At 32.6% G+C, this 18,439-nt stretch overlaps 2 protein-coding genes across 2 annotated transcripts; both read right to left on the bottom strand.

The window, feature by feature from the left end:
• Positions 1-172: 172 nt before the first annotated feature.
• LOC131853254 (tumor suppressor candidate 3) lies at positions 173-5,595 on the bottom strand. Its single transcript, XM_059204096.1, has 6 exons — positions 5,426-5,595; positions 3,933-4,214; positions 2,780-2,920; positions 1,857-2,145; positions 902-1,094; positions 173-309 (listed from the first exon to the last, which is right to left on the bottom strand). Exons 1-6 carry the CDS (start codon positions 5,501-5,503, stop codon positions 294-296), a joined length of 999 nt encoding a protein of 332 aa, XP_059060079.1. The 5' UTR covers positions 5,504-5,595; the 3' UTR covers positions 173-293.
• A 2,069-nt stretch (positions 5,596-7,664) lies between these two features.
• LOC131853159 (V-type proton ATPase 16 kDa proteolipid subunit c) lies at positions 7,665-15,289 on the bottom strand. The gene is made up of 3 exons (XM_059203982.1): positions 15,011-15,289; positions 12,272-12,461; positions 7,665-8,696 (listed from the first exon to the last, which is right to left on the bottom strand). Exons 1-3 carry the CDS (start codon positions 15,078-15,080, stop codon positions 8,489-8,491), a joined length of 468 nt encoding a protein of 155 aa, XP_059059965.1. The 5' UTR covers positions 15,081-15,289; the 3' UTR covers positions 7,665-8,488.
• Positions 15,290-18,439: the final 3,150 nt, after the last annotated feature.

The raw sequence follows: 18,439 nt of genomic DNA on the forward strand, positions 1-18,439 counted from the left end.
TATATACTACAATATAATTATAAAGATTATTATGAACTAAATTGAATATTGTTGATATCATTACATTGGTTGAGGGAATGGCCTATTTGTATCACACCAAATTATTGTTATATTTGTATATTTAAGAGATTATATTATTAATATATTTATGGTTAATAATAAAAGTGTATAATGAATTTAAATAATTTATTTGACTACTCACATAGAATTATAAAACATATTGCAAACACACCTCAGATGATAGTTCTTTACTCCGTGATATTCTTATAAAACTATTGTAAATGGAAAACCTCTTACTTGAATAGGAAGCTGAAACAAAATTATGAATTGGTTAATATACACTTACTACTTATTTTTAGAAATAGATTTTTTCACCAGTCAGATTTTTTTTACTACTTTGGTGGCAAAAAGTATACAGCCCCCTCTAGTGGTAAATGGCTACCGTATCCTATAATAACTCAGGATAATTCATAAAGCGCCATCTAGTTCCAAGATAAGCAACGCTCGTCTTATGGTTACTAGACTACTGATGTAAATACTTAAATACATTTTTTTGTAAATAATATACAAAGAAAACACTGAGATTGATACTAATAATCATACTTATGATAAAGAGGATACAAATCGAACTCGCGACTATTGGAAAAAAAAGCCGGGTATTAAACCGTTAGACCACTGACGCTGCCCAAGAAAACTATCACATACTTATTGTATTTTAATAAATATATATTTATTACACTATGTTAAACCGACTCTTAAAAAAGGAGAAGGTTGTCAGACCGCATTTTTTTTTTTGTCATTGGCTGAATTAGGGACAGGCATTTTCTAGTCTACCTCTAGTTGTTGTAACACGTAATATTATATTTTTCGTCCATATAAATAATAAAACAGTGATACATACCTATAGGGATAACCCTGTGTTTTAGCTCTGAATACAGATAACAGCAATGAGAAGAATACACAAACTAGGACTAGTCCCACAATAGATTGCACCCTCCGCTTCCTCCCTTCTGCCGGTGTTCGCAATAATTCTGCATTATTAACACCACCCGCTGCTTCTATCATTAGGATCATGCCTATGACAACAGCGCAGTCTGGTGGAGGAGTTAAGGAACTTATAGTAATAATATTCTACGACAATATACACAGCGCCATCTTGTCTTAAGCAGAACTTGTGTTATGGGTACTTGACTGACTGGTGTGTTTTATTTTATTATTAAAACACTTCAGTTTTCAGCACTTTTACATGTTTTTTTTTTAAATAATAACGTTCTGAACTGTTTACACGTCGTCCTCATCTTTGCACTCTCTTTCACACTCATATATTCTATCTCGCTCACTCGTTAATCTTCATTCACACTCATGTTTGAGTACCATACCATCTCGCTATATACAGCCTATCCACCCGTTAATTATCACACTCCTACGTCACCAATGTGAATCTGAAAAATCTTTTTGCTTAAAACCAAAAACAAAACTGCATTTTTCGACGCACTAATCGAAATCTCTATAGGACACTATCAGGACGGTTCAAAATTGTATTCATTCATTATCAGGATTATATTACCGACTAAAATATAGTGTGTATATTTTTTTTTATCTGGAATAATGAGCAAGCTAACCTATTATAGTGTTCACCATTCGAGTTAAAAAATCTATAGGAATAAGGCAACTGCCACCTGAACTGAACATCTATATAAACATTGCCAATGCCCTCACCATGTGACGAATTACCACGTCATCATGTGACGAATTACCATTCCTATTTAGGAATGGTAATTCGTCACTAGAGACTAACATCCTGTATCCTGTAACATTCAATTTGAAAAATAATGCACAACTATAGTAAAGGATACTTAATATAGCTACAATGTAGCTCTCCAATATAAACTGTCCGTGGGATCCACCATTAATGTAGACAGGGCCATTCTTGGTCCTATGGTAGAATGGAGGCCCTCTAATTTGGTTCCACATTTGCCCGGAGACCATGGCAAAACAGAAGAAGACAGCTGCGACTGCCCACATTTGCTTGTTGTAGAGGAATTCTAGATTGTTCCTGCGTAGGTACAGGAAGCCTGCAATGAGAGCGAACAGCATAGCAAACGCTGCGGCTCCTGAGTAGTTCGGTGGACGGAATACACGAATCTGCAACATGAGCAGGAAACATTTTTATTCTGTTCTCCTATCTGTAATCGGTGTCTTAACAATAAGCAGCTGTATTAAGTTTGTGAAGTCATAATGGAGTATCACCCCAGCGGGAGCAGCCGCTTCTAAGGATTACTACGAAATTACATAATATTGCTTTGCAATTGCATAATATTAACATTTTATGTGCTTAGGGTAATGTCCTTATAGTTCTAATCTAGCAGGAAAAATTAAATTAAATTAATTTATTTTGCAATGTTTGTGGTAACTATATGTATTTGAAGTAGTCCTAAAATTCAGTCTATTCAACATGCAAAAAAAATCTTTAATACTGAAATTTATTAATTTGTATTATATTAAGCTATTATTATATACTATGTATTATATTTTCTACAAAAATTTATTTAATATTTCATTTCATCAATTCACTGTTGGATAATGTTCATGTTGGATGGAAGATCTCACATGGTTGATCATGTGAGATCTATGACTATACAAAAGTGCTTAAAGTTAAGTTTATTTGAATAAAGAATTTTATATTCTATTCTATGTATAAGTACATGTACTTGTGTATAGTCTATGTATGTAATAATGAAAAACAGTTTTAAACTACTTTTAATCAACTAGTACCAACCTGAACATCTGTACGATCTTGAATCCACTTGGCCATAGCCTCTGCGTGAATACCCGCCCTTTCGAAGTCCATAGAGTCGGCTGGTTTTGGCTTGCCTTTGGCAGGAAAATGCATGATAACAGGCGCTGTGTTAAGGCGAAGCTGAAAATTTTAAATTCAAACACCTAAACAGCCATTGCATCACAATGTAAAGTAAAACAAAAGACTATTCAAAGGTGCTTGTATGAGTTATTATTTAATAAAAATTATTGTACATACTTCTTCAGTCATAATTTCAAAGAAAATATTACCAGAGTAAAATTTTAGCCTGTTTAAGTTCAAAATATATAGAATACTAGTTGACCTTCCCAACTATGTCCTTAACACATTTACAATTGGGAGTTTTAACTACAATTTTCTTTGCAACTCTTCTCCTGTTGGTCATAGTCTGATCTTATATATGCTTATGACTATCACAAATAACAGCTTTTTATTTGTAAAAGAATTTTCTTAATTGGTTCAGTAGATCCAGAGATTACACCCTACAACCTCACAAAGTTTAGTTCTTTATAGATAGATAAACAATTTTATTTACCCAATTTATACAATGTTTACAACCTTTGTCCTGCAAAACTTCTGAGGGTTTGACTGCAGAATATGAGTATATTATAATACTATCTGACCACTCTACTTCATATGCATACCACTTATTTGACATTGATCATTACATTTCTCTCAATTTACATAATATCCTTTTAAATTAAAGCCTATGTGTTATTCTGATGTATAAGCTATATTATTGTAATGTTTCATTAAAATCCATTCAGCAGTTTTTGTGTGAAAGAGTAACAAACACCCATTCATCCATCCATACTCGCAAACTTCTGTAATTATAATATTAGTGAGATGTGATACCCATATGATGAGTCATCATCATCATCATCATCATCAGCCCACTGCAGTCCAATGCTGGACATAGGCCTCTCCCAAGGCACGCCACTGGGTACTATCTTCAACTCCTCTCTTCCAGTTTTTACCAGCGACCCTATGTATGTCATCGCTCCATCTAGCTGTGGGGTGTCCTACACTACATTTGCCAATTCACTATCTCCACTTTAGAACATGCCTACTATATATAGTATAGATGAGTATGATGTACAAAATACCAACATACCATTTGGAACACTTCAGAGCCTTCATCAAAGTCTACCACACCAAAGAACAGTTTATTGTTATAAGATGGTGTCATTCTAAATGAATTTGCCACAATCAGATACTCCTCATACACATGTTGACAGATGGTACAGCGGCGGGACGGAGCCATGGCTGTGAACATCACAACAAAGGAGTAATCCCTAGGTGGACTTTTCACATATTCCTTAAACTTGCTCAGATTCAATGATATTAATGCCTTCTTCGATGCTAAGTCGGTTAACTGCTGCACTTTCTCCTCCAGCTGGAAAAGAGTAACAGATGTTTTTTTGTTATATCAGTATATAATATACACTAGCAGATCCGGCAAACTTTGATTTGCCATATAAATTAAAATTGCTACTAAAAGCTATTTTTAGTAGCAATTTTAATATTTACATTCACCCTTCTCACCAACCCATTGGGGTCAGTGATAGAAGTGTGAAAATTAGGGTTGTGTGTATTTTTTAATACTATTGCAAATAGATAGCTGATTCCCAGACCTACTGATTATGCATATAAAATTTCATCAATATTGGTCATTAACATGTAACTAACATTGTAACAAAAATATATTTAATATATATAGTGGTGATCTATCAGATAAGGTATATTGCTAGCTATGAGACCACTAGTTCCCATTACTAACAAAGCACTAGGGCGGGAGGGACTACTGCCACTCTATCGGCTGGCAGTAAACAAAATTTTGAACTGTTATGTATGGATGTAAACTTGTATGTCTGTACCCACCACTAAGCTTGTCATAAAATAAAACAGTGTGTGTATTTATGGATGGTTTACCTTTCTGTTGAAGGATACAAAAAAAACCTATTTTTATGTTGATTTATCCTTGTCTCCACTATTCACATATCTAACATTATACTCCTTGGTACTCTGCCACCAAATGGAAAATATAAATATAACCACTCTATGCAGAGGAAGGGGATTCTTAGTTTTGTAGACTGATGATCCCATTGCTAGCAATGTACCTTGTCAGGTTGACCTCCATATGGTTCCTCCTAAAAACCATCAAGATAATGTCATGATGAGTTAACTGACCTGACCACATGATCATATCTTCCGCCACTGGTACCCTGCCAGCGTAAACTGGCAACGCAGGCGGTTTCACCATTCACCATCACATATCATAATTAAAAAAAAACTATTCCACATTTTTCCATTTAAAATATTTTGACATAAAATTAAAAATTAGAGAATTCCCAAATTTCCTGGATCTAAAAAATTTTGTGTTAATTTATATTTCTGACCGATTTTCCAATGATCGAAATACGAATCAAAAACAAAATTCATCTCCCATTTTTAGCCAAGTTCAAAACATAGACATGTTCAGGATTACGTTCACCACCACGTCCATTGCCAACAGTGCTTCTGAATATTATATCTGGGTTAACAATCACGAAACTATATACATAGAAATAAATTATTAACCGGTGTTTTTCAAGTCATAAAACATACCCCTTTTGCGCGATTTTGCGCTTCTCCACCATAATACGTTAGAAGCACGATGAAACATAATAACGCTTTGTACTTCATAGTAAATTTAAATTTAAATATAATTAGAGATAATATATAGAAAATTTGAAATAATATTTTATTTCTATGAGCAAAACAAGCTGATCGAAACGTCAAATATTTCAATATGAAATGACGTGTTCATGTTCGCGATTTGACAGTGACAATTCGTGTTAATATTGTACATTCACAAAGTTAGGTGCTATTTTCAAATGACATAGACAAAAAGGAATATAAACTAATCTTCCTTCAACTTATCGTCATTCCCTCGTGCAATTTAAACGGGGATCGAAATTACTACCTGAGCCGAGGTTCGAAATAGCGGATCCTCAGATTAGTCGTATCTGGCAGGCAGGATTATGCGGAAGGACCCATTGAAGGGTCCATAAGGCTCCATAAGTCACTTTTCTTCCACGGGGGTTTGAAGTGCTATCTGCATTCGCCCCCTATTATCCGATAAAACTTAAAAAACTAGTTGCGGCCAAGATCAGTAGAGTGAGGCGAAAATAAAATTTAACTTATCTATGTTAAAATAGATTTCATGTGAATAGAAATTTCCCATATTCATACATACATTAGAAAAGAGAAATTGATCTCATAAAATTTCGGCAAAATGTAGTTTATAACCTTTATTATTCAATACTGTGCCACTGAATAAATTTATATATTATAGCTACCCGCCCCAGCTTCGCAGACAAACAGACAGCGAATGCGACTTTTTTTTATACTATGTAATAATGATTACCTTAATATGTGCAGCGTCTATATATATTTTTATACTACGCAAACAAGAATACGGGCCATCTGATGGTAAACAACTTTGGCAGTAGGTAGGTACCTATAGGGGTCTCAGCTTAAAACACTACCTCTCATTCCGGTGATGGCGGGTTCTATTCGCGCATAATAATTATATTTATTTACAAATCTGTGTTGTTATTTAGTAGATATCAAGTTCCTCCGTATCATTCCATATATGGTTTAGAGATAGGTTTATTCAGTGATCGGTATTCAGATATTTCTAAAATTGTCTTATAAATTGAAACACATACCAAATTATTAATTTGTTTAATACGTTAGGTACCAAACAGTACAAATAGCTACATAACCTTGAGTAATTCAACCATATCAATTCTATGGTTCTCGTTGAAAATATACTTCACTCTTAACGGTCAGCAACAAGCACGTGACAAGACTTGTTTCCGGCGTCCATAGACTATGTATGTAGGTCTACCATAAGATGGGACGGTATGCTGGTTTGCCGCCATTGTGGTATAGTCAATGATATAGTATACTTGTTTAATATAAGCCTTTTATTACAGAAAAAAGCAAGCCTACTAACAACCAAGTAGGTGAATATCGTTTAATAGGTCAAAATTTGTCATTTTGTTTTTCCTGTATAATGTTGATCTCGGCCATGCCAATTTCAATCTGTATATTTATTTCTGACGAAGAGTGCATATTATACTAGTTGACCCGCGCAACTACGTCTACATCACTTTTAAATTTACATATCTTTTAAATAACAGCCGATATGTATGCTATATTACAGAAAATTTTCAACAAAATCAGTTAAGTAGTTTTTGCGTGAAAGAGTAACAAACATCCATCCATACTCACAAAATTTCCCGTTTATAATATTATTGAGATATAGAACTTCGATTAATTATCGTTTCCAGGTGTATTTTTAAACTCTAGTTGCAGAACTATTTATATTATAAACATAAACGGATGTGTGTAAACATGCATTTTTCTGGATCATGGATCTCTCAACTATAGGAAGGTGTAGACTAAACAAAATTTAAAATGGATTCAACAGAAACACTTGATTCATAATTTACAGTAGTTATTTTCAAAATATTTTATTAACACAATTCATTCAATAACACCAAAGATTATAACATTATCTAACATGAACCTAAAATAAAGTACAATTTACCTAGATGTATTTACTTACCAATTTATAATCATTCAAACATCATTTCGACTATGAGGTATACAGAATAAATATATTTGAATTATTTCACATTATAAATTGTCAGAAATGTACCATTTTAAATATCTATATGATTACGATAGTGCAGTGTCTATAGACATGAAAGCATCTGGCTAGGCTGCCTTCCTAATATTATATTAATACTTTCGTTCGTAAGATCGTGAAAGGAAAATAAAACACACAGAACAATCAAGTAAGAAACAAAATAATATGGAATGTACAAATCATGTTTATTTACGGATTCCTGGCAATACAATGTTTGTGACTCGCTTTCGATTTGTCACTCGATAGTAATAGTTATAAACATCCACAGGGCCATACAGTTCCATAGGATACATACATCCACTAAAACACTGAAAGCTATACAGCATGATTACTTAAGCCAGGTTTAACCTCAACTTCTCAGCAATAGAGATACGGTACACAGTACCCTGGGGGTTTTAACGGTTCATAAATTATGTTAACGTATATTGGACTTAAATTTCTACTCTAACTGTACATTAGTTTCGCCTTAATGCTAAAATAATCTAAAAGTGATATCGTCAGATTGTATGTAGTATTCGCGAGGGATGGAACGCGCAAAAAAAATTGATATGTCGTAGGTGAAACAAAGTCCCCCTGTCACCGAAAATGAAATACAACTGCGGCAATAAATTAAAGTTAAATTAAAGAGTGTCATCGCGCGGTAGCTTTTATAAAACATGATTGGGATTCGAATATTACGATCGTATTATAAAATTGAAATAGAAAAATTATTTATACAGTTCGCGGGTCGAGGCACGGCGCCACCGCAGCATCAGGGCGGCGCGGGGCCGGACACCGGCGGGAAAATATAAATATGATTAACGTTCAAGTATACTCAACAAGTAATTACTATACAGGGTGTGCTCCGAGGCCCTATGCGGTGCCGCTACCGGCGACGACTTCCCTGTGCGCGATGACTGAGCAGATTCTGGCGCAATGAGCATAGAAACTCGGAGCACGGCGACGGGAGAAGAGTGTGCTCAGCAGATTTACTGTTTCGTGTATAAGTAGATGGCTACGATGAGACCGTATAGACCCAATACTTCTGCGAAAATGAGAATGAGGATCATGCCGACGAATAACCTAGGCTGTTGCGCGGTACCACGTACACCAGCATCACCCACGATGCCTATGGCGAAACCGGCCGCTAGACCTGAGAAACCTACGGCGAGACCAGCACCCAAGTGGATGAACCCTCTGAAAAAATAGATAAAACATTTCTTTAGTATACATATCAACAAAATTGACTTATTATCTAAATAAATAAAAAACGGTCTCTCTGCCCACCCCGTAAAGAAGCAGACTATAAGATAAAACTATCAATTATATAATCTCACAATAATGACGGTAATAATCATCATACAATGCAAGGCTTATTGTTGCAGTTTTTCTATTAACTGCATAAAAAATGGATTCTCATTCATTATTCACATAAATCGTTCCAAAACCAGTTGAATACACAAGACTAAACAAATTAAACAAAATAAGGCAAACTACTAGTGACCCACCATTTATTCGCTTGGGTACTCATAATTGTGCATTTTTAATTGGTGTAATGTTCTCTCTCTTTTTAATATTACTATAGACAAGTTTTTTTATTATTTTATTAACAAGCTCCTATGATATATTGATACTTCTTATCATTGTGATTGTTGTGTGTGATCAAATAAAATTATATAACACAATCATTATATAATATTATTTAATTAATGTTATTATGTTTAAATATATTTTAATAATTGCAAATCTTTTACTGATCATTTCATTATTGCTTACTTTAAATCACCTACTGGTATATTTCACTTTTTATATAAGAAATTACTAGTTGCACTGCAATAACCAATTTAATATAATTTATAATCTTATCTTGTTTATTCAAGTGCTTACGGCATGATAAATCATTGCATAATTGTAGTATTTTTCTATAATTTTATAAATTTTTACAGTCAATATTTTCCATTGCTGTATAATGCTAAACTCTACATTATATTCATGTTTTCACAAATTTTTCATTGAAGCAGCATTTACAACATCGTTAAAGTTTTTTGCTGCTGCTTGTAGGATGGCTTGTATAATTGCTGGGTCTGCTCTAATAACTACTGATTATTTTGTTACTCAAGTAACTATTTATTTACTTATGTCAACTTTGCTATTTGTCAGTTTGTATTGCTCCAAAACTCTTAAAATGTGATTCTGAACAATTTTTATTATAAAGACCAAGAGCAAGTTTCTTGTTAATTCTTTTTGTGACGAGTTTGTGGCTGCATTCTTAATGAGTGGTCAAAATAAATATGACTATTTAAAAGTGTTTAACACAAATATTATTCATTTATATCAAGGATCTGTTTCTTTTTCCAATTTAAATTAGGTAATATTAAAAATTATAAAAAAGTGTAATTGTAAACATTAACAATTAACTGATGGTCTGTGAATGGTAAAACTCATTGAAACCATTCAATAAAGGCCATACCATGTCAAGCAATTTGCCTGTAACCTTGTATTACGTCATGACAGTCCATTGAGAAGCTGCAGGAAATAGCAAAACCACTGAAGCACGATGTTTGCAAAAAACATTGTACAGTCTCTATTATAATCATTAGATAACACTTTTGTATTACATAATTATAGTTCAAAAAATTGGCAATGTAGGACATTTATCTATCTATACATATAAAATAAAATTGTAGTGTCTGTTTGTAATAACAGTTTTTATAATAATATTGAAATAACCGTTTTTACTGTTTTCACTACATGCATATGAATATAAATACGGTACATACACCAAAATAGCATTTTTTTTTAATTTTTGTCTGAAATGGCTGGACCGATTTTGGCGGGACTTTTTTTGGCAGATTGCCGATGTAATAAGGAGTAACTTAAGTAAAGCTACTTTTATTAAAAAAATATATTTTATTTTAGAAAGAAGCGGACGAAGTCGCGGGTTCAGCTAGTACATAATAAAAATGTAACTAATCTCTTTTTGTACATGGTAGATACATATGATTGAAACTATTATTGGGATGACTTAATTTATATATTTTTTAATTCTGCTAACATCAGAAATATTTAGTGCAGAAATATGACCACCCTTACTGGAAGTGTTACGATCCTCTCTTTTGGTGTTCAAATTCCAACCGTTATTAGATCTATACCCATATTGCTTTGTAACGTATAAATACAAAAGATATAATATTTGTATGTATAAAATACACTATTTAATAAATAAAACAGTGTAAACAATGTGTTGAAGGCAATACAATTTGTCCATTCACCACAATATGATAATTAAGTGACCATTTTATTGCACCAACCACAAATTCATTTAGCTATGTATGCTAAACATGTTTTGCTAATTACTTGTCAGAGAAATGATATTTGTAAATGTTCAGCATTATATAGTACTTCATTGCCTATTTATTGTTAGTATATCAAAAAGTGATTTAACTATCTTTAGAAAGTAAGTCTTTAGTATTATGAATAAATGTTTAAAAATAGTAATTAGGTTATTATTAGCTATTACTGCATAATATTTATGATATGCTAGTAATAATAATAATAGAATATAAAAGATTAAACTTAAAATAATAATAATAACCCCGGATAACTCACACGCGCCATCTAGTACCAATCTAAGGAGCATGTACTATTGGCGCTAAACAACTGATAGAACAATTAACTATTTTTTTTTAATCAAACCTTCCAGAATGTTACCAGTGACCAATGAAGTAAGTTAGTGTGCAAACAGCTGAACTATGAAGACTGTGTAATGTAGAAATAATCATTATTACTAGATATAAAAATGATGATCATGTCCTTGACATTTTAGCAATGTTCTGTGAACATATGGTGCTAAAATGACTAAAATGTGTTGTTATGTTTATTTGGAGTAAGTATAAACATTTTTTATACTATAACTGGACTTAATATTAGAAAATTATAACTTTAAATGTAACTATAGTATGTTAACTGTTTAAGATTCTTGTCAGGGAAGATTTAACTATCTTCTTGATATTTACTTTTGATAAATGCTCACAAGTTAATCAAATTACGTGATAAAAATAGAGAAAATTAGTAATCTTGTACAAATATTAATTTGACATGAAAACCTATTTACTATATTTAATTAACCCAAATTCTATATTTTTCATTTTGTTTCTTGCTTTTTTCCTACAAAGTGTCTATAGTTTAAAAAAATATATAATGACGGTATAATTTTTGGATATAAAATTGAAAGCTACCCAATATTAGTACAGTATTTATCTGGCATATTGCGAATTTCCCAAGATTTTTTTTGCTTAGATTATTATGTAATGAGATACGGCAGACTTATAGAATTCAAAATATAATTAGTATAATAATAAATAGTAGTAGTAGTAGTAATATAGTTTTCTTCTTTAAAATTTATTTTTAATATTTATACTACAACAAGAAATACTACTAGCTGACTCCGTCTGTCTGCATCACACTTACCTAACATTTATCTTTATATTTCACCCAACTTCCATATCTTTTTATACTATAGCGTGTGTTATTCTGATATTACTACATTTTGTTATTCTAATGTATACGCTATATTACTGTTTCATCACAAACCACTCAGTAGTTCTTGCATATAAGAGTAACAAACAAACAAACAAACAAACAAACAAACAAACATCCATCCATCCATCCATACTCACAAACTTGTACATTTATACTATTAATAAGATACATTGGTGTGAAACCGAGGTGGGCAGCTATTGAAGAATACAACTATATAAGTGGATACTAACTTGTACAGGGTGTAATTGGCAGGGCCCTCCAGGGATCCTGCAATGAGCACAGCCACCACCAACCCGTAGATGGCAATGATACCCGCCATGACGACGGGAATGATGGACTTCATGATGAGCTCGGGCCGCATCACCGACATGGCTGCGATACCCGTGCCTGATTTCGCTGTGCCATAAGCAGCTCCCAGCGCTGGAATTTAACGAGATAAATTATTAGTAAAGTTCAACATATGTACCCTAAACACTAGAACTTTGAGGACAATAGAAAGCTTTTTTATTTATCTTAAATTACTAGTGACTGATTGTCAGTGTATTACTGTGTCACACACAGCCTCGATGAGATGCTAATTGCGGAAAATGGAGTCCAATTTATATTAATATCTGAATAAATCTGAGATTTTTTTTAATAATGTCAAAATAAAGGATGTTTTTTTGATGGCAAAGTTAAAATTACTTATCACTATAGCTACTCCAATTGAGAGGAAATGGCGATAAACTCTAGTGTTCATGTTTCTATTCTGGAATATTGCTCTAATAGTATCCACTAATAGGACATAAGTGTATAATAAGTATGATTTCAAAAATTCCATTATGACTTTCAGAGGAAATCACATGAGATAGATCATTACTAGCAAAAGATTTACAACTAAAAGTTCTGCATCATTAGTAATTTAGGGTCATGTCATTATTACTTAGCGAAGTTCTAGTGGGAATGGGAGAGACACTTGTTCAGGAATGTATATTACCAGTGTATCAAGATGATATAGTATTGATCAGGTTATGTACCAGTTGATTGACCAAGATGATGTAATAGAAATAGCTGATAATACCAGCATAAGATCTCAAAAACTGCCACAAATTGGGAGTGTTCGGAGTTAGGAGTGAAACATTAGCATAAGATCTTAAAAACTGCCACAAATAGGGGTTTTTCAGAGTTAGGAGTGTTTGAAATGGAGTTAGGTGTGTTCGAAACATTAGCATAAGATCTCATCAACTTCCACAAATAAGAAATGCTCAGAGTTAGGAGCGTTCAAAATTAAATTCGTAATATGCTTACTATCTCATAGGGAGGCTTATGTCCAGCAGTGGGCTGATGTAACATGATTAGATAACTATCAGGTGCTGTTTGCATTCTTAAGATGTATGAAGCATGATCACATGATTTAGTTACTATTTCAATATTATATATTCATTTTGGACTATTGGAACAAACTCCATATTCTACAGAACACTTTAGGGAACACAATTTTGGGAAACTCCCAATTTAGAGATTACATAAGCAAGTAAAGAGCCTATTTCAAGTACAATTACATTTAGATTGAAGCTTACTATAAAATTGAGACTATGATCGTTAATGAAAATAATCAACATAAAATTGAGACTATAATTGTTAATGAAAATAATCAACAATTTAGATTTGTTCTTGGAATAGGCAATTTGCAGAGAATGTATTTGTAAGCTATATCTCTAACATATTTAACTAACATAATTGTATAAGAGGTATATGATCTAGTCTCAATATAGAATAAGGGGAGCAAGTATATTTCCAGTAGTAAGTAAGGGTAGTAAGGGTATTTCCAGTGTCTAATTAAATCTGTTAGTTAATTAAGTACTTATCTTAATTAAAAGGACCACAGAATTATATTTGCATTGAAATATCAATGATAACTACTGTATCATTATTGATTACAAGATATCAGAATCTATATTATTTAATCAGTACAGTGTAGACTAAATACAAGAAGTCATATGAACATAATCATGTGATTCAAATGATCATGAAAAATATCCTTTATTGTATAACAAATAATAGGATATCCACTAAATATAGTGGGGATTGTTTGAAATTGTGTTTTATTGTATAAATAATAACAGTTATTTTATATTGATAATAGTACTGGATAGGTTAAGTTAAGCATGACTAAACAGCTGACTGGTCACATGACCAAGACTAAGTCATGTGATGACTTAAGTACATCATTATGATAGTTCTGTCTTTTTTGTCTGGAATTAAGTCAATTTGATATTAATACAACTATTCTTTGTGATAGTAACGTGATATATGCTTATGTATTTGAACATAGCAATTCTTTGAGATGAAATTTCTATAATCACATTTCTTTAAGTACTTTTATAGTCCTAATCTTGTTATAGTACTTGTTACAAATCTGAATAGGGCTCTTTAGTATAGAAATTACTATATAACACGTAAACTTAGTCAGTTAATATGCTGTAACTAACTCTCTTTGTGTGATACTCAATGTCCAGATTCTATACCTTAATATTGATTTCAGAAAGCTATATAAAGTGAATGTATAAAAGATAAAACATTTCAGGTCAGGCTGGTGTTTTTCCAGTACTACCAACATGGAGATAACTACAAGTCACATGACTAATGATTCACAATCTTGTTTCATCCCTCACGCTTAATTTCCTTGAAATTTAAGCTTCAAACTAGTTTTTTTACCCAACAATCGTAACAAATCACATAATCATACAGTTTTATCAGGGGTCCAAATTTATCGCTAGGTACTAAGGTGCGGCTATTACTATAATTAGGATGCTCAAAATAACGTAACCAGACAGCTTTTTTATAGCCGACCAAGGTAACAATTTAGAATTTGTTCAGTGGGACAGGTTTTCGGGACACTACAATCCTAAAATAAAAGTGCAGACTTCGAGGATCGATAATGATTCAGACAGCCATTCCAATGGTATCAAGGCGCACTAGGTACATACCGCTAAAGATGATAGCTGACGCCGCCCCCATAACTCCAAAGAAGGGTCCGTAGATTGGGTTTTCGGCCATTTTGAACTTGAAATGTGGGAGTATTTACAGGTCCCAAAAAACTGTGATGACTATCTGCACACACTCACTCCACAGAACTACTTAGTAGAGACAAATATGGACCAAGCTTTGCAGACACGACAGACTGGGTCATATGACGATTGATGTCGAAGGCAGTGCTCGATATGACCCAAGTTCTGATTGGTCTGCGTACGTCACTTCCGAAATGCGCAGCCAATCGTAGGCATATAACTTTGCGGCGATATGACGTTCAGCATTGATGTGGATCGCTGGCCAGCATTTTTCTTCTGCGCATGTACTGTTTCGTAGTTTCAATACTTTTTTAATGTGAATATAGATAAATGCATATTTTATAATAGCAATTATACAGTTTTCGGACATAAAATAATATATTATTAAATTATGTTATAAATAAAAATAGAAAACAGTTATAATTATAAAATTAAAAATGAATGTGACTAGCGGTTAAGGTTGCCAGCAAAATAAACTTAGTACTTATTATGTAGTTTAGAACTATGAACACAACTAACATTTTTTTTACAATAATATAATTTCGTAATTATGCGTATTAAAATGTTTCATTCAAATAAACGATATTTTTTATTTTTATAACTATAAATTATTATACACGTAGATGACTTCTTACAATCTTGTGTAATTACGTTACATTTCGCTAGATTACTCACTTCACAATGTATGAGTACCTACACGCATACTAAGCCGAAAGCCAGGTAGAATATCATGATTCAGAAAGTTATAAACCACATAATATTTTATGTGGTTCATGTCCTTCCGAGTCATACAACTAACGAAATTATAAAATTATATTATGGAGTTTTTATATTAATAAATAAGCTTTTGTAAAAGTAAATATGAACATGAACATAAAACAAAATTACACATTTATGTTTTTCTTGCAAATAACGATTATTATTGTTATAACCACAGAAAAGAAATCCCAACTAATTTGCTGAGCCATGCTAGAGAAATATAAAACTTTAAAATTAGAAATTAATATTTATTCATCTAATGGCTTAATAAATAGCATAGTTATCACTTATAATTACAGAAACTAAGTAATAGTATGTAATATTATATTAACTGTGGTAATACTATCTTCTTGAGGTTTACAAAATACGTAGGTAAATGATGAATATAAGATTGATGGTATATAATATTCTGATAGATTTCTATATTTATCCCTATATCAGATATGAAATATTCAAGTATTTTCTTTTTAAATATAACTATCAGAGATATAGACAGATAGACATTGTCTGCATTATGAATATGGAAGTTACACTGTAATGTTTGAGCATGTGTATTTTATTTTTAATTTTTACATCCACACTGGCTTAACTGAAATTGAAGTAGTTCAATTACGTCTTGATTACGTCACTTGTATAAGTAACTAGCGGGAAATTTAAAATCATATTAATATACAACAAATAAATTTTACATTATAAATAAATGAAACACTAATATATACTGTATCGATTGATATGAAAACGACATTATTGTGTCGGATCACCTATTTAATTGTAAAGCTTATTGCCTTTTATTAAGCCCTAACTAACCTACCAAAGAATACAGGCATTCCCTCTGGTGGCTGAATGATGAATTCTTGTTCAATTCGACAGGATTGACTGTAATATCGTAATATAGAACCTACTGACCTACATTTACCCGTATCCTGTTATATTCCTCTAGTCTCCGCACAAGTAAATTCAATATTTTATTGTCGTTAAAGAGTAAAGAAAACGGATTTGTGACAACTTGAAAACCCAACCTTAGAAAAATATTATGTCGATTCTTTTATTTCTAAGTCGAGATAGAAAGTTGAAAATTAGCATGTAAATATATGAGTTATGAATTTTTTAAACAGTTTCTTGGATGTGGTGTATAATTGGGTTTTTTAATTTACAACAATTCTGTTTTTTTTTCTGTTGTTAACAAAAATAGAATACTACTTCCCTGAATATAAATAATACTATTTGAAAATAGTACACTCCTCCCCCCACACCCCGCCAGCTCTGCGTCATTCCCGTCATGATGATTGTCATCTACTGCTTTTTTATGAATGATAATGGAATGATACACCCGCCTGTTCTACCGGTTTACGGTGGCGGGGCACTAGTGGAGGATGATAAGATGAACATGAGGTCAGGCCAGTTAGCCCATCGTGACAAATTCACCAGGAAATTATCACCGTGGTTTCCAGGGAGAACCGCGTGGAGGTTAACCTGACATGGTACATAAACCGTGTAACAGCGTATACCAGCACAGGCAGGTTCACCATTCCATTATCATCCATAAAAAAAACTGTCGCTGTCGGAGTACCAGTAGAGAATAATAGGAAGAGCATCAAGTCAGATCAGTTTTGAAATTATAACCACAATAGCTTCCAGCTCGGAAGGTCAATTTGCCATGGTACTTTAACTACAACAGGAAGGGGGGGCAACTGTTTCTCAACTTCTCACTAATAACGATCTTCTGCCACCGATTGTTAATATAAGAATTATAAGAAGTTGAGACTTTGGAATGGCATAGCATCAAAGGTACTCCGGTACAGACGTCGCAATGTATTTCATGATGACCGTCTGTGGTAGGTATACAGTTTGTTTGCTATTTTACAGATACATAAAAGAGCCTAAGTACCAACTTCTTGCTTGTATTCTTCACCCTACAGTTGTAGATGGAGTGAGTTGTTGTAATTCGACTTAACCCAATTGTTACCAATGAAGGTAGATAAGTCGATCTGCATGTGGTTGCCCCTGAAAAGCTTCGTGGTAAATTCATAATAAATTCACCACGATCGAATTTATCCTTATCATTTTTTCCCCTTAAGTTTGACACGTGACTCACACGTCGTCGCCGTAACCTACCACCACTTTATACATCCTGCGTTAAATTCTGTGCTTTACGGTTCGGTCTAATTCGCAATTAATTGCCATTGCTTTGGAAAAGTGGATCTAGATATCAAAAAAGTAATTTCCATTCCATTCTATACTAGACATTTAAAAAAAACTATCAATTGTTCCTCCAAGTGACTTTCGGTGTTTTTTCAAATAAAGTAAATATTTTTTAAAGAGCAGTTAAATATAAAATAATATTTATTAATTAAAATTATATTTTTAAGTTGTCATTAGACATCATAGTTTCTTACGTTGGCATATCCTAAAACAGTAATAAAACAAAAAAAAAAAAAGTAATAAATTATGACTTCCTGTCAAGTTTGCATTTGATATAGCTGTATGGGCACAGTTCCCTTTGTCTTTCTTTTAAAGGAGAAACAGAACAAAAAAAATACATTCTGACAGTCAACTGACAACTTTATCAAAACTATTTCAAACGTCATG

This window comes from Achroia grisella, unplaced genomic scaffold (assembly GCF_030625045.1).
Source record: "Achroia grisella isolate CSIRO2021 unplaced genomic scaffold, CSIRO_AGI_Agris_v1 utg900, whole genome shotgun sequence".
NCBI lineage: Eukaryota > Metazoa > Arthropoda > Insecta > Lepidoptera > Pyralidae > Achroia > Achroia grisella.

Coding starts and splice junctions, on each gene's coding strand:
- LOC131853254 (XM_059204096.1), bottom strand. CDS start 5,503: ATGAAGTACAAAGCGTTATTATGTTTCATCGTGCTTCTAACGTATTAT. Junction 4,215..5,425: donor CGCAAAATCGCGCAAAAGGG/GTATGTTTTATG, acceptor ACTCTTTTCCAG/CTGGAGGAGAAAGTGCAGCA. Junction 1,095..1,856: donor CTACATTGTAGCTATATTAA/GTATCCTTTACT, acceptor CTCCTCCACCAG/ACTGCGCTGTTGTCATAGGC.
- LOC131853159 (XM_059203982.1), bottom strand. CDS start 15,080: ATGGCCGAAAACCCAATCTACGGACCCTTCTTTGGAGTTATGGGGGCG. Junction 12,462..15,010: donor GTCAGCTATCATCTTTAGCG/GTATGTACCTAG, acceptor GTTAAATTCCAG/CGCTGGGAGCTGCTTATGGC. Junction 8,697..12,271: donor GCCAATTACACCCTGTACAA/GTTAGTATCCAC, acceptor CTATTTTTTCAG/AGGGTTCATCCACTTGGGTG.